General features: G+C 35.3%; 1 protein-coding gene across 1 annotated transcript in view; it reads right to left on the bottom strand.

Moving 5' to 3' along the window:
* LRP1B (LDL receptor related protein 1B) overlaps positions 1-22,038 on the bottom strand; it is a 1,905,856-nt gene that overhangs the window by 1,197,322 nt on the left and 686,496 nt on the right. Inside the window, exon 4 of the mRNA XM_082395829.1 lies at positions 9,104-9,241. Coding sequence (XP_082251955.1) covers positions 9,104-9,241 — 138 coding nt within the window. The remainder of the gene's footprint in view (positions 1-9,103; positions 9,242-22,038) is intronic.

Below are 22,038 nucleotides of genomic sequence, written 5' to 3'. Positions count from 1 at the left end.
CTGGGAGGTGGGAAACCTGATTTTTTGGCTTTTTAGGGTTTCATACAGGCCTTCTATCTAACAGGCTGTTATGTATGAGGAACAGGCATAATAGGAGTAGTCTGAACCAAGGAGTAAAGCTCTATATCAAAGCAATTGTCACGTCTTCTACTACAAAATATTAAGCAAACAAACAAAATAAATACTCTATTGGGTGTGAGATGTGGATCCACATTTTGACATGTATCTATTTAAAAATCAAAATCACCTGAAACTAGAGTACAACAACAACTGAAGGTCCATAATGCACCGGGATTATCACCATGGAAAAGATTTGGTCAAAAAATATTGAAGTAGTATAGGTTAGTTTGAAATCACTGTCAAGAAGAGAGATAGGATAGCCTCATCCACCAGAGGGCAGACAGCAGAAGCAAGAAGAACTACAATTCTGCAGCCTGTGGAATGAAAACCACATTCACAGAAAGAGAGACAAAATGAAAAGGCAGAGGACTGTGTACCAGATAAAAGAACAAGATAAAACCCCAGAAAAACAACTAAATGAAGTAGAGGTAGGCAACCTTCCACAAAAAGAAGTTGGAAAAATGATACTGAAGATGATCCAGGACCTTGGGGAAAGAATGGAGGCAAAGATCGAGAAGATGCAAGAAATATTTAACAAAGACCTAGAAGAATTAAAGAACAAAGACCTAGAAGAATTAAGGAACAAACAAACAGAGATGAACAATACAATATACAATAACCGAAATGAAAAATACACTACAAGGAATTAATAGCAAAATAACTGAGGTAGAAAAACGGATAAGTGACCTGGAAGACCAAATGGTGGAATTCACTGCCATGGAACAGAATAAAGAATAAAGACTGAAAAGAAATGAAGACAGCCTAAGAGACCTCTGGGACAACAGTAAACACACCAACATTCACATTATAGGGGTCCCAGAAAGGGAAGATAGAGAGAAAGGACCCAAGAAAATATTTGAAGAGATTATAGTCAAAAACTTCCCTAACATGGGAAAGGAAATAGCCACCCAAGTCCAGCAAGCACAAAGTCCCAGGCAGGATAAACCCAAGGAGAAACATGCCAAGACCCATAGTAATCAAATTGGCAAAAATTAAAGACAAAGAAAAATTATTTCTGGATAAAAACTCTCCAGAAAGTGGGCATAGAGGGAACCTACCTCAACATAATAAAGGCCATATATGACAAACCCACAGCAAACATAATTCTCAATGGTGAAATACTGAAAGCATTTCCTCTAAGATCAGGAAAAAGACAAGGATGTCCACTCTCACCACTATTATTCAACATAGTTATGGAAGTCCTAGCCACAGCAATCAGAGAAGAAAAAGAAATAAAAGGAATCCAAATTGGAAAAGAAGTAAAACTGTCACTGTTTGCAGATGACATGATACTATACATAGAGAATCCTAAAGATGCCACCAGAAAACTACTAGAGCTAATCAATGAATTTGGTAAAGTTGCAGGATACAAAATTAATGCACAGAAATCTCTTGCATTCCTATATACTAATGATGAAAATTCTGAAAGAGAAATTAAGGAAACAATCCCATTCACCACTGCAACTAACAGAAAAAAATATCTAGGAATAAACCTACCTAAGGAGGTAAAAGTCCTGCACTCAGAAAACTATAAGACACTGATGAAAGAAACCAAAGATGACACAAACAGATGGAGAGATATACCATGTTCTTGGATTGGAAGAATCAATATGGTGAAAATGACTATACTACCCAAAGCCATCTACAAATTCAATGCAATCCTTATTAAATTACCAATGGCATTTTTTACAGAACTAGAACAAAAAATCTTAAAATTTGTATGGAGACACAAAAGATAGCCAAAGCAATCTTGAGCGAAAAAAACGGAGCTGGAGGAATCAGACTCCCTGACTTCAGACTATACTACAAAGCTGCAGTAATCAAGACAATACAGTATGGGCACAAAAACAGCAATACAGATCAATGGAGCAGGATAGAAAGCCCAGAGATAAACCCATGCACCTATGGCCAACGAATCTATGACAAAGGAGGCAAGGCTATACAATGGAGAAAAGACAGTCTCTTCAATAAGTGGTGCTGGGAAAACTGGGCAGCTACATGTAAAAGAATGAAATTAGAAACCTCCCTAACACCATATACAAAAATAAACTCAAAATGGATTAGAGACGTGAATGTAAGCCTGGACACTATAAAACTCTTAGAGGAAAACATAGGAAGAACACTCTGACATAAATCAAAGCAAGATCTTTTTCAACCCACCTCCTAGAGTAATGGAAATAAAAACAAAAATAAACAAATTGGACTTAATTAAACTTAAAAGCTTTTGCACAACAAAGGAAACTATAAAAAAAAAGTGAAAAGACAACCCTCAGAATGGGAGAAAATATTTGCAAACGAATCAATGGACAAAGGATTTAATCTCCAAAACATATAAACAGCTCATGCAGCTCAATATTAAAAAACAAACAACCTAATCAAAATAACGGGCAGAAGACCTAAGTAGACATTCTCCAAAGAAGACATACAGATGGCCAACAGGCACATGAAAAGCTGCTCAACATCACTAATTATTAGAGAAATGCAAATCAAAACTACAATGAGGTATCACCTCACACCAGTTAGAATGGGCATCATCAGAAAATGTAGAAACAACAAATGTTGGAGAGGGTGTGGAGAAAAGGGAACACTCTTGCACTGTTGGTGGGAATGTAAATTGATACAGCCACTATGGAGAACAGTATGGAGTTTCCTTAAAAAACTAAAAATAGAATTACCATATGACCCAGCAATCCCACTTCTGGGCATATAACCTGAGAAAACCATAATTCAAAAAGACACATGCACCCCAATGTTCATTGCAGCACTGTTTACAATAGCCATGTCATGGAAGTAACCTAAATGTCCATCAACAGACAAATGGATAAAGAAGATGTGGTACATATATACAATGGAATATTACTCAGCCATAAAAAGGAACGAAATTGGGTCATTTGTAGAGACATGGAAGGACCTAGAGACTGTCATACAAGTAAGTCAGAAAGAGAAAAACAAATATCGTATATTAACGCATATATGTGGAATCTAGAAAAATGGTACAGATGAACCAGTTTGCAAGGCAGAAATAGAGACACAGATGTAGAGAACAAATGTATGGACACCAAATGGGGAAAGAGTGGGGGGCGGGGGGAGACGAGAGAGAGAGAGAATTTGAGATGACATTTTAATAAAGAATATCTCTTTTTTTAAGTTAGATCCTTCAATGTTAGATCATTTTAAGCTATTAGTATGTCTATGCACCATTTTTTTCTATATTTACAAAATTTTGTTTCCATAGTTATTCTTAAAAATAAATCTGTCTGGGGGGAGGGAGCACTAGTTGGTATAATATTAACATTAACCAAAGATGTAAATCCACTACCAAAAGATTTATTTCCAATAAAAAATCTTAGATTATCATTTTGAATTCTGGGCTATGAAATAGAGCCAAATTACTTAGTTACTTTTCCCACAGGTATTCAGTTAGCTATTTAACTGTCTCTAGAAGTCAACATATTCAAACAAATAGATGAAACTTGAAATCCAATTCTCTTTAGCAGGATTAGTTCACAATTATATCTGATAAATCAGTGTTAAAAAGTCAAATATCTTTCTAATTAAGCAGAAGTTAAAAAACTAAACCTCTGAAAAATGAATATATGTACTTATGTATGTACATATATATGTGAACCTATGCATATATGCATATATACGTATATGTACACACCTCTATACATATATATAATTAGAATAGCCTGCAAGAAGTATACTCTTCTAATTTCATGTATGTGTCATTGGTCAACATAAACTACATCTGCAATAGTGTTGCAGAGGAAGGATACACTTGTAGAAGATCTGTTCTTTCTAGGAATTGTAGCTTTGCTTCTGAGAAGCATTAATTTGGCCCTGAAACCAACCAGTGTCAAGGGTCATAGCCATTCACTAAACTAACTCAATTGCTTAAACTAATGTCTTTGGAGAAAATGCTTACACTTAAGATAGATCTGAGACTATCTGATCACCTTAACACAGCCCAACACAAAGAAAAGAATATAGCAGGATCTACACAGTTGCAGGAGCTTTAGTAATCAAACGTGGCCTGAGCACACAAACCCAGGTCCTCCTGGCTAATTCCAGTTTGCTTGTTTTCTAGCTCTAGGTTTACTGATGTTTCAAGTGACTTGAGTACACACTGTGAAGTTTCCCTCCATGTGCTTTAAGCTTTATGTTGCTGACAGATAACACTTTCTATAACACTGCTTATAACTGTACCTCTTTTCCATACCTTTGTTTTCAGATTCTGCATGCTGAAATCCCCTTCTGTAGCATGGTAAGCTCATTTTAATTTAGAAAGAGATTGGTAGTACTTTTCAATGGGAATTTTTAAAATAGAAATAGAACAAGATCCATTCATACAATAAAATGAAAGTAAAAACAATAAAATGTTCCAGATTCATTTGTTTTCCTTATTGAATTCATTAACTTCTTTCTTTCCCTCCTTCCTTTTTGGTAGCTAAAAGCTATTCTGATGCTACTCTGAAATCAGTGTTATAATGACTAACGAAGCACCACCACAAGATAAAATATTTGTTTTTTTCATTTTTCCAGAAAGGAGAGTCCTGAATTTGAGTTAAGAATTAATTCCTAACTCTTTTATAAAATTTAATTTTGTCAAAACAATTAATTAAATCTAATTAATTGGGGTAGATTAATTCCTTTTTGGAATATTTGGAATATATGAGATTCACACAGACGTTTTAAGGATTACTAATTTTCCTATGGTGAATCATTGTAGTTAATAAGGTTTGCCATTTACCTTGGTCCATTTTGAGAAAGCCTCTAATTTGTAAATTACCTCCAGGATTTTTTGGCATCATCTCGTAAGAATTTAGTTTTATGAATAGTAATATAAAAGAAAAATAAATAAATAAAAATTTAAACACAAGTCAGTGTCTAAAATAAATACATTAAAATAAACATATTAGAATTACTAGAATCTAAAATAAATACATTAGATTGTTGGTAGAAAAAAATGTAATTGCATATCAGGAAAATTATATTCTAATTGGCAAGTAAAATAATCAAATGGAATTTTAAAATTTCTTAATATGCATTATTTCAAGGAGTTAGATGATACATAAGAGAATCTTATTCTTCTTTAGGTTCCTGATCAAATACACCAAATTAATATATTATACACTCAGAATCATGTAGGAAGAGGTTTAGAAAAGAGAAATCAGAAAAGAAGAGAATGTGTGTCTGTGTATGCATACTTGTGTGTCTGTGTGGGGAGCTTTTCAGATGTCAGAGAGTGTCATTCCCTAATCCGTTTTAGTAAGCTCTTCACACACTTATCCCCTTGAATTTAAAGGGTTATTGGAATGCTTACTGGAAAACATAGATTACATAATCACTTTTTTAGGGCCACAGAAGAGAGAATCCCTTTTTGCAGTGACCGGAAGAGTTCCCATATTCTTTTAAAAGAGTAATAGCAGATAGCGCCACAGAGACTGTCAGTCACTTGAGCATTTAAATATGCAACCGTTTTGCACTGCAAATGTAATTTAACTAGGGTTGTGAATAAAAAGAGGGCTTCTCTGCTTTATAGCTACTTTAAATGTCAACAAAATGAATTATCTTAAGAATGTCAAATATTAAAATGGTGTTTTGATACACCTCAGTCCAAGTATTCTCCATTAGTTGAATTTGTTCACTTCCTCCAGCATTCTGGAAGAGGGATTTTTGTGGAACTATCCTGTATTCCGAGGCATCATACTGTACAGAATATGTTTTCATTGCTCATGCAATTTACATATAGTGATATTACCACCAATATGAAATATTATGTAGGAAGACATGAAATTATCTGAAATATATGTGGTGATTTTGAAGGTTCCTATTGTAAAATTTTTACAAGCACAGTCCTATATATAAGTACACCCATATGCAAAAATCCATTGTTTTCTTTAAATGAAGCTAAATTATGGAGATTAAAGTGTCAGTGTTATAGAAAATCATTAATAATAGATATCTTTTCATTACCCTTACCAAGGAGAAATTGATTTTTTCTAGGAAACCATTCAGAAAACAATTCAGTTGATACAAAAGCATTCCCAAGACCAAAATATCACCTCCAAAATGTTATATTTTTCTCTTTATTAATTTTCATAAAGGCTACAAATATATCACCAAACGTACTTCAGAACTTTTATGAGGATAAAGAAAACATATCCATCTTTGAATTGTGTCTTAGGCTTCATAATTATTTAGAGTGTGTGCTTGGAACCCAACAAAACGGAAGACATGGAAAGAGAAGTGATTTAAAAAGAAATTTTCTATAGAGAAAAGCATTTCTAAAAATCAATGCGATGTTTGAATTAACCTGGTTTCTTTCTTTATTGTATGTCTATAGTAGATGAAAAAGTCCTTAGAGACTTGATGGGGCTGTTGCCTAATGAGCTCCTCAGAAAACATCTTTTCATTGAATGTGACCCAGAATCAGGAGGAAGGCTGAAGTTGGGAAGTACACTCAGTTCCCATGATATACTTTTGCATATAATCAATCATCTGTTCTAAACACAAACCATATACATGTGATAAATCTGGTGTTGCTTCCAAGATTTGTATTTTGTCTATGTGTCTGGGGCACTCTATCAGGCCAAGGAGGGAAACACATTTCTGATTTTTCTTTCTCAATGCAGAAATACTTTTTATTAAACCACTGACTCTGGAATCACTGTGTCATTCAGTCATCTTGATCCTACCATTCTATGTAGTTGTGCAAGGCCACAGAATTAGGTGAAAACCCCTCTACTGAGGCAAATAACAGGTAGAGATCCAAATATACTTCTTATTTCTAAGTCCACTACAGGTCATAATACGTTGTCTTTTAAAACACTTTATTTGGTGAAATTTAGAAATATTAAAAAGGCCAAAGTGGTACAATCAGCCTCCTACTGGCAAATTAAGAAATAAAAAAGGTTGTCACTGTGATAAAGATATGAAACTTGGAACAGCTGGAAACCTAAATTAGAACAGGAAAAAAGATGGAAGCGTAAGCAACTACAAATTCTAAATTTCAGTCTGAAGTATATGCTGTCTTTTCAAAAATCAACAGAACTTAATATCATTTTATTTTTGTTCAGATATTGAATAGTTAGTTGATCCCCTGTTTTACTATTAACATATCCCTTTATCTTTTAAATCCCAGCTCTAAATTTTATTAGAGAACTCAGATATATTTTCATATGATCCACAGCACTAAAATATGTTTAAGATATTCAAATCTGTATAATCACCTCTGAGAAGTATTTGGCAATGTGATGATTTCACTCTTTTAGAAGCTTAGTCACACATGTCTATCTGAAATTTTATTTTAAATGTAATAAGAACCCTGAATTATAACTAAAGCAAATAGAATTAGGCTCTAGAAAATATAATTAATTTCTGAAAAGAAAATTAAACTCTTTAACTTCTATTACTTTGTAATTCACTAATTTACTTTCTATTAATATCACTTTTAAAACTATACAATTATAAAAAGGAGTACACGTCACAAAGCCTCTAAATAAAAATAAAATTTCTTATTAATTATTATTACACATGTTCATAAGGAAAACTAAGAATCAACTGGCTCCTTATGTGACCGTGTCAGAGTTCAAGGCTAAGAAAGGAAACTTGGCCAAAGAAGGAAGACCTTTAACTTCTCAATCTGAATACGTCTACAGGGCCAGAGTAATTGGACATTCCTTTAGAAAGAGGGAAAAGACCTAGTGATCCAGCTGATCTATGCTCTCTCAACATCCTTACCACTTTGAATTACCTTTCTAAACAAAGATTTACTCTTTTTCTAATATATGTCTCCATCTCTGGTTTTGAATTCAGTTTATTTCAGCCCAAATGTGGGAAACTGGCAGCCAGTAAGCCCTGTCAGATCTCCAGATAAGTTTCGTTAGGCCTGTACATTGCTGACCATACAATGTTTAAAAAGCAGTAGCTAACTTTGAACACTTTAAACACAAAGATGTGGAGCTCCTCCTGAAAACCTGGAACTTTTGGTGACTTAGGACCTTTCCAAAATGGCAGCAATGTAGTGTGAATCTGTCCAGACACCAGACATGCACCTCCAGCTTTCTACAGTTCCTTCCATTCCTTATTGTCTCACGACCTCAACATGAAGAACGCGTTACTCTTTGACAGTTTCAATAAACATCCTTTGTGTTACATTCAACCTGCTAGAATCTGAGTTAGAACCTTCTGATTCAGCGGTTTCTTTCCCGACTCCAAGTTGAGGACTGATTCACTTGACTGAAACCTTGATTCTGTTTCCAGATCACAGTTCTTACCTTAATCCTCAACTTTTTCCTGTTTCTGTGTCTAACATTTTATCCTCCCCTTCCCAGCCAGTTCTATTGGAATATACCACTTCCAATTAACTTCTTATAAGTTTGAGATTTAGTCACTCCTATCATTATAGGTAATGTATAGTATATACTATATACTATAGTATATAGGTAATGTATAGTATATAGGTAAACCCTTGACCACTGTAGAATGTAGGTTTTCAACAAGAATGAAAATTACAAGAAAGTTAACAGTGTAACTTCATGGAAATAATATTTAGGGAAAATTTCCCATGATACATTCTATTAAAATATTTGGTTGCAGAGCTTTTACTTCAAATACCCTTTGTTTAAGCAACAGTTCAGAGAAACAAGTTTTATATGTATGGTATCAATACTGTGACTAAGACTTCTCATTTGTCCTTTGCTCAAAAGTACTCCTTTCTATGAAACAGATAATTGTTTAAGAGCCCAACTTCAAAGTCTAAATGTATTTTTTTTTTCTAACAGCATTTTTCAATAAAGCACAATAGTCACAGCTTTGAAATGCATATTGAGTGTCTCTGGCAATAAAACTCATGCTTTCTCAATAACTGATAAGGTTGTGGTTGAAAGAAAAGACAGGTTATAGGTTCTCTTTGAACTTTCATGAAAACTATGAAAAATTCAATATTTCAGTTGTATTTTTCCACAAATGGACTCACCACGGCAATGAACTCCTTCATCATACCCATCTGAGCAGTCCAGGACGCCGTTGCAGAGCTGGGATAAATGAACACATTTGTTGGCACCAAGGCAAGCAATGTGATTCAAGGGGCACTTGATTTCTACCTCCTCAGGACCTGGAAAAATGCAAAAAGGAACACAGTGATTTAGCTTTTTTTTTTTTTTAACACTAAAACTGTTAAGCACAAGAAATCACTAGCGTGAATTCGCAAAATAAAATGATAGACAATACTACCGGAGGGCAGCTCTGATTCTCAGAGACATCAAAACTGGCCTACGTAATAAAAAAAACTAATTTTTAAAGACTGTAGAGGAAATAAAATAATATGTATGTTTTTCAAATAATGCATTTAAAACACAAGTATTCTTTCAACCCTTAAAGAGGCATGGATTGAAAATCTAAGGGTTGGTTTGAGTCACTGTTCTATTTCCTATCCTTAGATAAGTGGGCAAGGTGCTTAAACCCTGTAAGTTTCAAGTCCCTCAACTGTGAAATACGCATAATGGCAACTTCTTGGCATGGCACTTTTTATTTATTTATTTATTTTATTTTTAAGTTTTAATTGATGAGTACACATCAAGTGTTAGGCACTAAGTGCTTTACATGTATTAACTCATTTAATCTTCCTAACAGCCTTTTGAACTGGTACTATTGCTGTTTCCATTTTACAGATTTGGAAACTTGAGATATCAAAGCTAAATAATGTAACCAAAATACAGTTGGAATTATCCTATGTTAAGTCTGAGTGCACAGAGACCCCAAATGAGTTATCAGCAGTTCTGCAGTGAAGAGGAACTGGGGGTTAGCACTAGAAATCACTGTAGAGCCTGCCCATTTTATACAAACAAATCCATCCATAATACGCAAATACATAAAGAAAGGTTCTTTGTGCTTCCTGAATAAGGAGGCCAGATAATCTGTGCAGACACTCCTCTAGAGATGATCAACTAGGGTTCTGGAAGATCTTTTCCCTTGTATTCTTATAATGCAAAATACTATTAGATGAACAGATACTGTGCTTTTGCTCTGATGCATAGCTACTTTGAAAACATATACACTGAAAACATTTTTTTTTGAATTTTTGAATTTTATATTATTTATTTTTTTATACAGCAGGTCCTTATTAGTCATCCATTTTAGACACATCAGTGTATACATGTCAATCCCAATCGCCCAATTCATCACACCACCAACCCCAACCCCTGCCGCTTTCCCCCCTTGGTGTCCATACGTTTGTTCTCTGCATCTGTGTCTCAATTTCTGCTCTGCAAATCGGTTCATCTGTAATATTTTTCTAGGTTCCACATATATGAGTTAACATACAATATTTGTTTTTCTCTTCCTGACTTACTTAACTCTGTATGACAGTCTCTAGATCCATCCACGTCTCAACAAATGACCCAATTTCGTTCCTTTTTATGGCTGAGCAATATTCCACTGTATATATGTACCACATCATCTGTATCCATTCGTCTGGCGATGGGCATTTAGGTTGCTTCCATGACCTGGCTATTATAAATAGTGCTGAAATAAACATTGGGGTGCATGTGTCTTTTTGAATTATGGTTTTCTCTGGGTATATGCCCAGTAGTGGGATTGCTGGATCATATGGTGATTCTACTTTTAGTTTTTTAAGGAAACTCCATACTGGCTGTAACAATTTATATTCCCACCAACAGTGCAAAAGGATTCCCTTTTCTGCACACCCTCTCCAGCATTTGTTGTATGTAGATTCTCTGATGATGCCCATTCTAACTGGCGTGAGGTGATACTTCATTGTAGTTTTGATTTGCATTTCTCTAATAATTAGTGATGTTGAGCAGCTTTTCATGTGCTTCGTGGCCATGTGTATGTCTTCTTTGGAGAAATTTCTATTTAGGTCTTCTGCCCATTTTTGGATTGGGTTGTTTGTTTTTTAATATTGAGCTGCATGAGCTGTTTATATATTTTGGAGATTAATCCTTTGTCCGTTGATTCGTTTGCAAATATTTTCTCCCATTCTGAGGGTTGTCTTTTCGTCTTGTTTATGGTTTCTTTTGCTGTGCAAAAGCTTTGAAGTTTCATTAGGTCCCATTTGTTCATTTTTGTTTTTGTTTCCATTACTCTAGGAGGTGGATCAAAAAAGATCTTGCTGTGATTTATGTCAAAGAGTGTTCTTCCTATGTTTTCCTCTAAGAGTTTTATAGTGTCCAGGCTTACATTCACGTCTCTAATCCATTTTGAGTTTATTTTTGTGTATGGTGTTAGGGAGGGTTCTAACTTCATTCATTTACATGTAGCTCTCCAGTTTTCCCAGCACCACTTATTGAAGAGACTGTCTTTTCTCCACTGTATATCCTTGCCTCTTTTATCATAGATTAGTTGACCATAGGTGCGTGGGTTTATCTCTGGGCTTTCTATCCTGCTCCATTGATCTATATTTCTGTTTTTCTGCCCGTACTGTATTGTCTTGATTACTGTAGCTTTGTAGTATAGTCTGAAGTCAGGGAGTCTGATTCCTCCAGCTCCGCTTTTTTCCCTCAAGATTGCTTTTGGTGTTTGGGGTCTTTTGTGTCTCCATACAAATTTTAAGATTTTTTCTTCTAGTTCTGTAAAAAAGGCCATTGGTAATTTGATAGGGATTGCATTGAATCTGTAGATTACTTTGGGTAGTATAGCCTTTTCACAATACTGATTCTTCCAATCCAAGAACATGGTATAGCTCTCCATCTGTTGGTATCATCTTTAATTTCTTTCATCAGTGTCTTATAGTTTTCTGCATACAGGTCTTTTGTCTCCCTAGGTAGGTTTATTCCTAGGTATTTTATTCTTTTTGTTGCAATGGTAAATGGGAGTGTTTCCTTAATTTCTCTTTCAGAATTTTCATCATTAGTATATAGGAATGCAAGAGATTTCTGTGCATTAATTTTGTATCCTGCAACTTTACCAAATTCATTGATTAGCTCTAGGAATTTTCTGGTGGCATCTTTAGGATCCTCTATGTATAGTATCATGTCATCTGCAAACAGTGACAGTTTTACTTCTTCTTTTCCAATTTGGATTCCTTTTATTTCTTTTTCTTCTCTGATTGCCATGGCTAGGACTTCCAAAACTATGTTGAATAACAGTGGTGAAAGTGGACATCCTTATCTTGTTCCTGATGTTGGAGGAAATGCTTTCAGTTTTTCACCATTGAGAATGATGTTTGTTGCGGGTTTGCCATATATGGCCTTTATTATGTCGAGGTAGGTTCCCTCTATGCCCACTTTCTGGAGAGTTTTTATCATAAATGGGTGTTGAATTTTGTCAAAAGCTTTTCCTGCATCTATTGAGATGATCATATGGTTTTTGTTCTTCAATTTGTTAATATGGTGTATCACACTGATTGATTTTCATATACTGAAGAATCCTTGCATCACTGGGATAAATCCCACTTGATCAGATCAATGGTGTATGATCCTTTTAATGTGTTGTTGGATTCTGTTTGCTAGTATTTTGTTGAGGATTTTTGCATCTATATTCATCAGTGATATTGGCCTGTAATTTTCCTTTTTTGTAATATCTTTGGCTGGTTTTGGTATCAGGGTGATGGTGGCCTCCTAGAATGAGTTTGGGAGTGTTCCTTCCTCTGCAATTTTTTGGAAGAGTTTGAGAAGGATGGGTGTTAGCTCTTCTCTAAATGTTTGATAGAATTCACCTGTGAAGCCATCTGGTCCTGGACTTTTGTTTGTTGGAAGATTTTTAATCACACTTTCAATTTCATTACTTGTGATTGGTCTGTTCATATTTTCTATTTCTTCCTGGTTCAGTCTTGGAAGGTTATACCTTTCTAAGAATTTGTCCATTTCTTCCAGGTTGTCCATTTTATTGGCATAGAGTTGCTTGTAGTAGCCTCTTAGGATGCTTTGTATTTCTGTTATGTCTGTCATAACTTCTCCTTTTTCATTTCTAATTTTATTGATTTGAGCCCTTTCCCTCTTTTTCTTGATGAGTCTGGCTAATGGTTTATCAATATTGTTTATCTTCTCAAAGAACCAGCTTTTAGTTTTATTGATCTTTGCTATTCTTTTCTTTGTTTCTATTTCATTTATTTCTGCTCTGATCTTTATGATTTCTTTCCTTCTGCTAACTTTGGGTTTTGTTTGTTCTTCTTTCTCTAGTTCCTTTGGGTGTAAGGTTAAATTGTTTATTTGAGATTTTTCTTGTTTCTTGAGGAAGGCTTGTATAGCTATAAACTTCCCTCTTAAAACTGATTTTGCTGAATCCCACAGGTTTTGGATCATCGTGTTTTCATTGTCATTTGCCTCCAGGTATTTTTTTATTTCTTTTTTGACTTCTTCAGTGATCTCTTGGTTATTGAGTAACGTACTGTTTAGCCTCCATGTGTTTGTGTTTTTTACATTTTTTCCCTGTAAGTGATTTCTAATCTCATAGCATTGTGGTCAGAAAAGATGCTTGATATGATTTCAATTGTCTTAAATTTACCGAGGCTTCATTTATGACCCAAGACGTGATCTATCCTGGAGAATGTTCCATGCACACTTGAGAATAAAGTGTGATCTGCTGTTTTGGGATGGAATGTCCTATAAATGTCAATTAAACCTATCTGGTCTGTTGTGTCATTTAAAGCTTGTGTTTCCTTATTAATTTTCTGTTTGGATGATCTGTCCATTGGTGTAAGTGAGGTGTTAAAGTCCCCCACTTTTACTGTGTTACTGTCGATTTCCTCTTTTATAGCTGTTAGCAGTTGCCTTATGTATTGAGGTGTTCCTATGTTGGGTGCATATATATTTATAATTGTTATATCTTCTTCTTGGGTTGATCCCTTGATCATTATGTAGTGTCCTTCCTTGTCTCTTGTAACATTCTTTATTTTAAAGTCTATTTTATCTGATATACATAGTGCTACTCCAGCTCTCTTTTGATTTCAATTTGCATGGAATATCTTTTCCCATCCCCTCACTTTCCATCTGAATGTGTCCCTAGGTCTGAAGTGGGTCTCTTGTAGACAGCATATATATGGGTCTTGTTTTTGTATCCATTCAGCAAACCTGTGTCTTTTGGTTGGGGCATTTAATCCATTCACGTTTAAGGTAATTATCGATAGGTATGTTCCTATGACCATTCTCTTAATTGTTTTGGGTTTGTTTTTGTAGGTCCTTTTCTTCTCTTGTGTTTCCCACTTAGAGACGTTCCTTTAGCATTTGTTGTAGAGCTGGTTTGGTGATGCTGAATTCTTAGCTTTTGCTTGTCTGTAAAGCTTTTGATTTCTCCATGGAATCTGAATGAGATCCTTGCTGGGTAGAGTAATCTTGGTTGTAGGTTCTTCCCTTTGATCCCTTTAAGTATATCATGCCACTCCCTTCTGGCTTGTAGAGTTTCTGCTGAGAAATCAGCTGTTAACCTTATGGGAGTTCCCTTGTATGTTATTTGTCATTTTTACCTTGCTGCTTTCAGTAATTTTTCTTTGCCTTTAATTTTTGCCAATTTGATTACTATGTGTCTCGGCGTGTTTCTCCTTGGGTTTATCCTGTATGGGACTCTCTGCGCTTCCTGGACTTGGGTGGCTATTTCCTTTCCCATGTTAGGGAAGTTTTCGACTATAATCTCTTCAAATATTTTCTCGGGTCCTTTCTCTCTCTCTTCTCCTTCTGGGACCCCTATAATGCGAATGTTGTTGCGTTTAATGTTGTCCCAGAGGTCTCTTGGGTTGTCTTCATTTCTTTTCATTCTTTTTTCTTTATTCCGTTCTGCAGCAGTGAATTCCACCATTCTGTCTTCCAGGTCACTTATCCGTTCTTCTGCCTCAGTTATTCTGGTAATGATTCCTTCTAGTGTAGTTTTCATTTCAGTTATTGTACTGTTCATCTCTGTTTGTTTGTTCTTTAATTCTTCTAGGTCTTTGTTAAACATTTCTTGTATCTTCTCGATCTTTGCCTCCATTCTTTTTCCGAAGTCCTGGATCATCTTCACTATCATTATTCTGAATTCCTTTTCTGGAAGGTTGTCTATCTCCACTTCATTTAGTTGTTTTTCTGGGGTTTTATCTTGTTCCTTCATCTGGTACATAGCCCTCTGCCTTTTCATCTTGTCTATCTTTCTGTGAATGTGGTTTTTGTTCCACAGGCTGCAAGACTGTAGTTCTTCTTGATTCTGCTGACTGCCCTCTGGTGGATGAGGCTATCTAAGAGGCTTATGTAAGTTTCCTGATGGGAGGGACTGGTGGTGGGTAGAGCTGTGTGTTGCTCTGGTAGGCATAAGTCAGTAAAACTTTAATCTGCTTGACTGCTAATGGGTGGGCCTGGGTTCCCTCCCTGTTGGTTGTTTGGCCTGAGGCGACCCAACACTGGAGCCTACCTGGCTCTTTGGTGGGGTTAATTGCAGAGTCTGGGAGGGCTCACGCCATGGAGGACTTCCCAGAACTTCTGCTGCCAGTGTCCTTGTCCTCATGGTGAGACACAGGCACCCCCTGCCTCTGCAGGAGACCCTCCAACACTAGCAGGTAGGTCTGGTTCAGTCTCCTATGGGGTCACTGCTCCTTTCCCTGGGTCCCGACAGACACACTACTTTTTGTATGCCCTCCAGAGTGGAGTCTTTGTTTCCCCCAGTTCTGTCGAAGTCCTGCAATCAAATCCCACTAGCCTTCAAAGTCTGATTCTCTAGGAATTCCTCCTCCCATTGCCAGACCCCCAGGTTCGGAAGCCTGATGTGGGGCTCAGAACCTTCACTCCAGTGGGTGGACTTCTGTGGTATAATTGTTCTCCAGTTTGTGAGTCACCCACCCAGCAGTTATGGGATTTGATTTTATTGTGATTGTGCCCTTCCTACCATCTCACTGTGGCTTCTCCTTTGTGTTTGGATGTGGGGTATCTTTTTTGTTGAGTTCCAGTTTCTTCCTGTTGATGATTGTTCAGCAGTTAGTTGTGATTCTGGTGTTCTCGTAAGAGGGAGTGAGAGCACATCCTTCTATTACACCATCTTTCATCCAGTTTCTCTCATAATGATCCGTAATCTTGCCCACCTCTCTCAAATCCAAAGTACAGTCACATAATAAGGCTACAGTCATGTACTAATCTGACACTGATTATTGCAATTGCCCAGATTTTTCAGTCAAGACACACTTAGGATTTATAATCACAGTTTTGTCAATACCTATGGGGCATTAATTTAATCAATTTAGCATTAGTTTTCTCAGCTGTAAATGGAAATATCAACTGAGTCTACCAGTGGGTTGTTGTGAGGGTCAAAAGTTATTCATGGCAAAGCACTGAGAGATGTAGGCTCAGAGTAGGAATTCAACATGTGTTAGTCATGTAAATAAATGCAGTGCAGTGGAGATTCTTGTAGTGGAGAATCTGGAGCCAGATTCTTGAGTCTAATTTCTGGTCCCATCAATTATAAACTGAGTAACTTGGGTAAGTTTTGTACTTTCTCTGTGTTTTACCAGGTTGTTATAAGAATTGTATCAAAAGCTCTTAGCATTTTTCTTGGCAAGCGTTAAATAAGTGATTGCTGTTATCATAGTTAAGAATGTTTTGAGAAGGTGAGTTACATCTTATAACGTTCTTTTCTGTTGCAAGCCCCTAAAGAAAAAAAAAAACTCAAAAAATGTATGTTTTACTTTGCTTAGTTGAGGCAAAATAATAACAATAATGAAAAGGCCTATCTAACATCTTCTAGGATGTGCAAAATTAAGTATTTGTTCAACCATTTGTTTGGGGAAGTCAACAAATTTTTATGATGTAGCTTCACTAGCTAAAGTGTTACCACTAATAGGTTTCCTTGTATGTTTTCATGTATATTTATACAATTATTGTTATACAAGGGTATTCATTTTGTCAAAATACTTCATAAACCCAGGAGATTATAAAAATTTTTAGTTAGAAACCAAAAATGCATCAGTAGTTCTAAAAAAGCAAGATTTTTTTAAAAAGTGATACTTGTGTTGGCTCAAATACAAGTATGAGTTTTCATTTTTAAGACTGTCAGGTAACTGATGAACATGACAGAAGGAGTGAAAATGTACATCTGGTGTTAAGGGAAAAGGCTCAGCTACTTATAAATTTTGAGAAAACAGGAAAAAATGTTTGGATTTCTCAGGGCAATATATAGAACCATTAGATTCTTTCTATTGGTAACATGTAGGGACAAAAGAGAAATTCGTTTAGAAGAATGAAAGAGTCAATTGGTTTCTTCATAGACTAGCTACTATTGTCTTCCCCCCACCCTTGATATACTCTTGTCTTGGTTTCCCTCACTGCTGGGTAACTGGTAAGACAGCTGGGTGATGGCTTAATGGATTGTACCTTAACCAGTTCTTCCCAAATTTTCATACCAAAACATATTAAGACAATGAAAATTTGCAAGTTACACCGAAGTAAATAGCAGAAATTATCTGTAGAATAAGTGTAGAGGTTGCCCCAGGCCTTGGGAATTAACCTCAAAATTGAGGGAATCAATACCTTTAACCTCTTTGACCAATGCTGATATACTTCAGCTGGAAAACTGCTAAAACCAAAATCTTGTTGTCTTTCTTGAAAATGGAGATAGAGATGGGACAGTTTGAGAAATGGCAATGCTTGCCTCAATTCAAATTCTCAACTGAAACCAGGCAATATGTAAACAGTGTACTATTTCTTTGGGCAATAATCCATCCTTGATTCCCAATGAACATTTCTGAAGTAACGGTGTGTATAACCCATGAGGCTCCTTTAGTCCACCCTGATAACAGAGAGAAAACTCACCCTGATCACTACTTCTACCTATTTACGTGTGACAAGAAGAGGCACAGGATAATGGAGGCTGCATGAATTCCTCAGAATATGTCCATGTTGCATTAAATGATTCATCTCATGAAGACTTTCAGGCATTCAGAGCATTTCACAACCAGCAATCATTATTTGGACATAGCAAGGAACAGGGTTGGAGGCTCTCTGATATACCCAGAATTATCTCTTTAGTTGCTAAATCATGAGGACTTGGGGGGACCTGAGAGAGACACTGTGATAACAGATTAGCACATGAGAAATTTTAAAATAGTACAAAGACTCTTAAAATTTTAACAAGTATGGTAGTCCTGGTGAGAATATCACTTCAGTTGTCAGTAATGCACATTTAGAAAACATTTCCAGTCCCTCACATCTAATTTTAGGTGACCTGAGCAAGGTAGCAGAATTTAAAATATAGTAATTAATTATAAGAAAGAAAAACTCTATCATGAGGAGGATTTAAAATATATAAACACAGGAGAATAGTATCCATGTTTTTAAATTTTCTATAAGCCTTACCCAATTAGCTGAAATAGCTTCCATTTTTTAATGAACCTCATTTTACAAATAAGCCTTCCAGGATAATGCAAGGATGCATGATTCATCTGTATGTTCTTGAATGTTCAAATTATTTTTAAACATAACTCTGTTCAGTTAAAGTGATAGTGGAAGACAAATCTCATCAAATGTCCTTTCTGACTAAAGATAATCGAGATAGTGCATTTTGTGAAGGAGTGGAGATTTTTCTTCTATAATGGCAGATATGGTCAAATATCTGCACTTGTCACAATATCATCATATCTTAGCAGGACCAGTATCAATCCTCCCCCACCGAAGTTAACCTCCTCACCCTACACTCTGTCACATCCCACTTTGGGGGTTTTGTTCCATCAAGATTTGCTGCTTGGCTGTATTTCCCATGTCTATCTTTCCAATAGGTCTAACTCCTGCCTGCAATCTCATTCAAGTTTTTTAAACCTACACTCAAGAACAAAGTCTCTTTTTCTGATTGAACATTTCTTGAGGTAGTATCCCTTCTTTCCTACTTTTCTTAACTGTTAAACTTCTTCAAAATATAGACTGCACCTGCTGTATTCCCATTCTCTTCTTACTCCAGCCACTGCTTCCAACTCTGCTGAGCTTCTCCCCAAGGTTTTAGGGATACCACTAACAGTGAAGCCAAAGGCATACAAGGTCCTTCAAAAGCTGATCAGAATTCCTTTCTCTTAGACACAATTTCCACCATTATTTTTCGTGCTTCTTAAACTCTTGTCACATTATTGCTGTTGTTATTTATACTATTCCATGAACACAGATGCATTTCACACATGCTCTTTTATAAACTTCCCTCTCTCTCTGACTGGGAAACAAACATCTAGTATACTGCCTGACACAGAATAAACAGTGTTCAATATACAGTTGGTGAGTGAAGTTCTAGCAATTGAACTTTCTTTGATATGCTGGAAGTTATCTTTTTTTTTTTTATCATCAATGCATTCTTAGAATTGGTTTTACAAATACAGCTTTCACCCAATGACTAGTCTCTAAACCATAATTGTTCTCAGTTGCTGGCCACAATAAATCAAAACTCCTTGGCCTAATATCATGGTCTAGTTGAAACTTATTAGCATTATTTACAGTTAATTACAATGGGTATTGTATATAAGTGTTTTCAGTACCTAATACTCTACTTCATTCATTGTTATCATTCACCTCCCTAAAACACACATTTTTTCCCACCTATGGATTTTTTGGTATGCAATATCATCATCTGAAAAGTAAACCTTCTCTTTCTTTTTCACCCAGCAAGCTCTTTTTCACCTTCAAGCTCTGGCCTCTCCATCAAGTTTTCTTCGTGAAAAATAACAGGTAATAGTGGAAGCGTTCTGAGGCTTAGAGATCAAAACCTTGAATCAGAGTTTTTAGCTGCCATGTATTAGCTGTCTAAACTTGAGTAAAGTACTTAACATCACATGATTGTCATAAGGATCAAATGAAATCATGGTTTGGGAAGCATACAAATTTTTTATTTGTTGTTTTGTTTTTGTTGTTGTTTGGGGGTTTTTTTGGTTTTTTTGTAGGTGTCATTGATCCCAATTTGTTCTACGAACCCACAGAGATGTTGTTTATTTCACATTTTAATTTTTTTACAGTACAAATATCTCTATAATTTATGAACTGTATTAATATATGCAGTTTCATGTATATTTCTTAAGGTACAAGGCTTTTATGTAAAAAATATATATATATTTCCTCCCACTTTAAAATATAAAGCAGAATGTAGGAATAAAAAACATATTGATTACTAGTTGATATAAAATCAAGTAAAAAAAATTTGGTATATAAAGTTATCAGAAAAAAGCATGAAATACCTTCAAATTTCAAAATATTAAAATTATGCAGTTTGGGATTTTGTTTGATTTTACCTGTCTATCCACCTAGAATATTGAGATTTGATCATAATTTGAAGAACTGTTTGAGACTCGAGTTCTAGTAAAGTATAGTACTGATTGAAAAAAAAACACTGAGGAATATAAGGATTATTTCCATTGATATGCTCCCTTACAATATTTGGCTTTTGAATATTGAATCCTATGGAGATATTCTATTTCTTAAGTTGAAGATCCCATCATTTCTAAAAATTTGTGACAACTGCTTTAAATATTAGCACTTTCAAACTATACTAAAAAGCTACAGTAATCAAAACAGTATGGTACTGGCACAAAAACAGATATAGATCAGTGGAACAAAGTAGAGAGCCCAGAAATGGACACACACCTATGTGAGCAATCAATATATGACAAAGGAAGCAAAAATATATAAAATGGGTTAAGACAGCCTTTACGATAAAGTGTTGGGAAAACTGGACAACTACATGCAGAAGAATCAAACTGGACTACTCTCTAACACCTTGCACACAAATAACTTCAAAATAAATCAAAGACTTAAATCTAAGACCTGAAACCATAAAACTTCTTAAAGAAAACCTAAGCTCTTTCACATCAGCCTTAGCAATATCTTTTGGAATATGTCTCCTCAGGCAAGGGCAAAAAAAAACCCAAAAATAAACAAATGGACTACATCAACCTAAAACCTTTTGCACAGTGAAGGAAACTATCAACAAATAGGACACCTACTGAATGGGAGAAGATATTTGCAAAAGGTATCTCCAATAAGGAATTAATATCCAAAATATACGATGCACACATGCAACTCAATGTCAGGAAAAAAAAAAAAACCTGGTTGGAAATGGGCAGAGATTCTGAATAGACATTTTTCCAAGGAAGGCATACTGATGGCCAACAGGCACATGAAAAGATGCTCAACTTCACTAATCATCGGGGAAATTCAAATCCACAATAAGATGCCACCTCACGCGTGTCAGAATGACCAGAGTCAAAACGACAACTAATAGCAAGTGTTGGTAAGTATATGGAGAAGAGAGAACCCTCATACACTGTGATACTCATTTCATGATGTATGCAAATCAAATCATTATGCTGTACACCTTAAACTTATACAGTGCTGGACATCAATTATATCTCAATAAAACTGGGAACAAATTTTTTAAAATCTTTAAAAAATTAACTTTCCTAGAATCGTTTTAAAAACATTTTAGTTTATAACTAAGCAACATATTAAGATTTCTGGAGCACCATTAACATGACTGCAAAAAACTTTTCTATCTCTATTAAAAAGAAAAAGAATTTTTTTAAAGAATGCTTTTATAATACAATTAGATCCATTTTCCTGGAAATATTATAGACAATCATCTTTTAAGGAGAAAAGGTAACTCTTATGCAATTAAGAGTATGGAAATAGTACATTATAACATCTATTATAATTCTCACAGCTGAGAAATCAAAACAGCTAACAGCAATATGGGATGCTTGTGAAGACTGTAAAGCATGTAAACCACGTTATGTACTCCATGTTGTTTGGGAAAATTGGTACACAATGTAAATATAATTAATATCCTGTATCTGTTTAATATTAAACATAACATCGGATTGCATAATGCCTTTACAGTTGTAATACAACTTTCCTAGAACTATGTTCATTTCATAAGATACTATTCTTGTTTTCAGGGATAATTTTCTTTTGCATATGAGCTACTTCACCTGACAGACTGATATTTTAATTTAAGTGGAAAGAATGAAAAGAA

The sequence above is a fragment of the Balaenoptera borealis genome (genome assembly GCF_965194805.1).
Source record: "Balaenoptera borealis genome assembly, chromosome: 6".
In the NCBI taxonomy this organism is placed as follows: domain Eukaryota; kingdom Metazoa; phylum Chordata; class Mammalia; order Artiodactyla; family Balaenopteridae; genus Balaenoptera; species Balaenoptera borealis.
The sequence above is the reverse complement of the archived record's forward strand: the minus strand, read 5'-3'. Positions and strand labels throughout refer to the sequence as shown.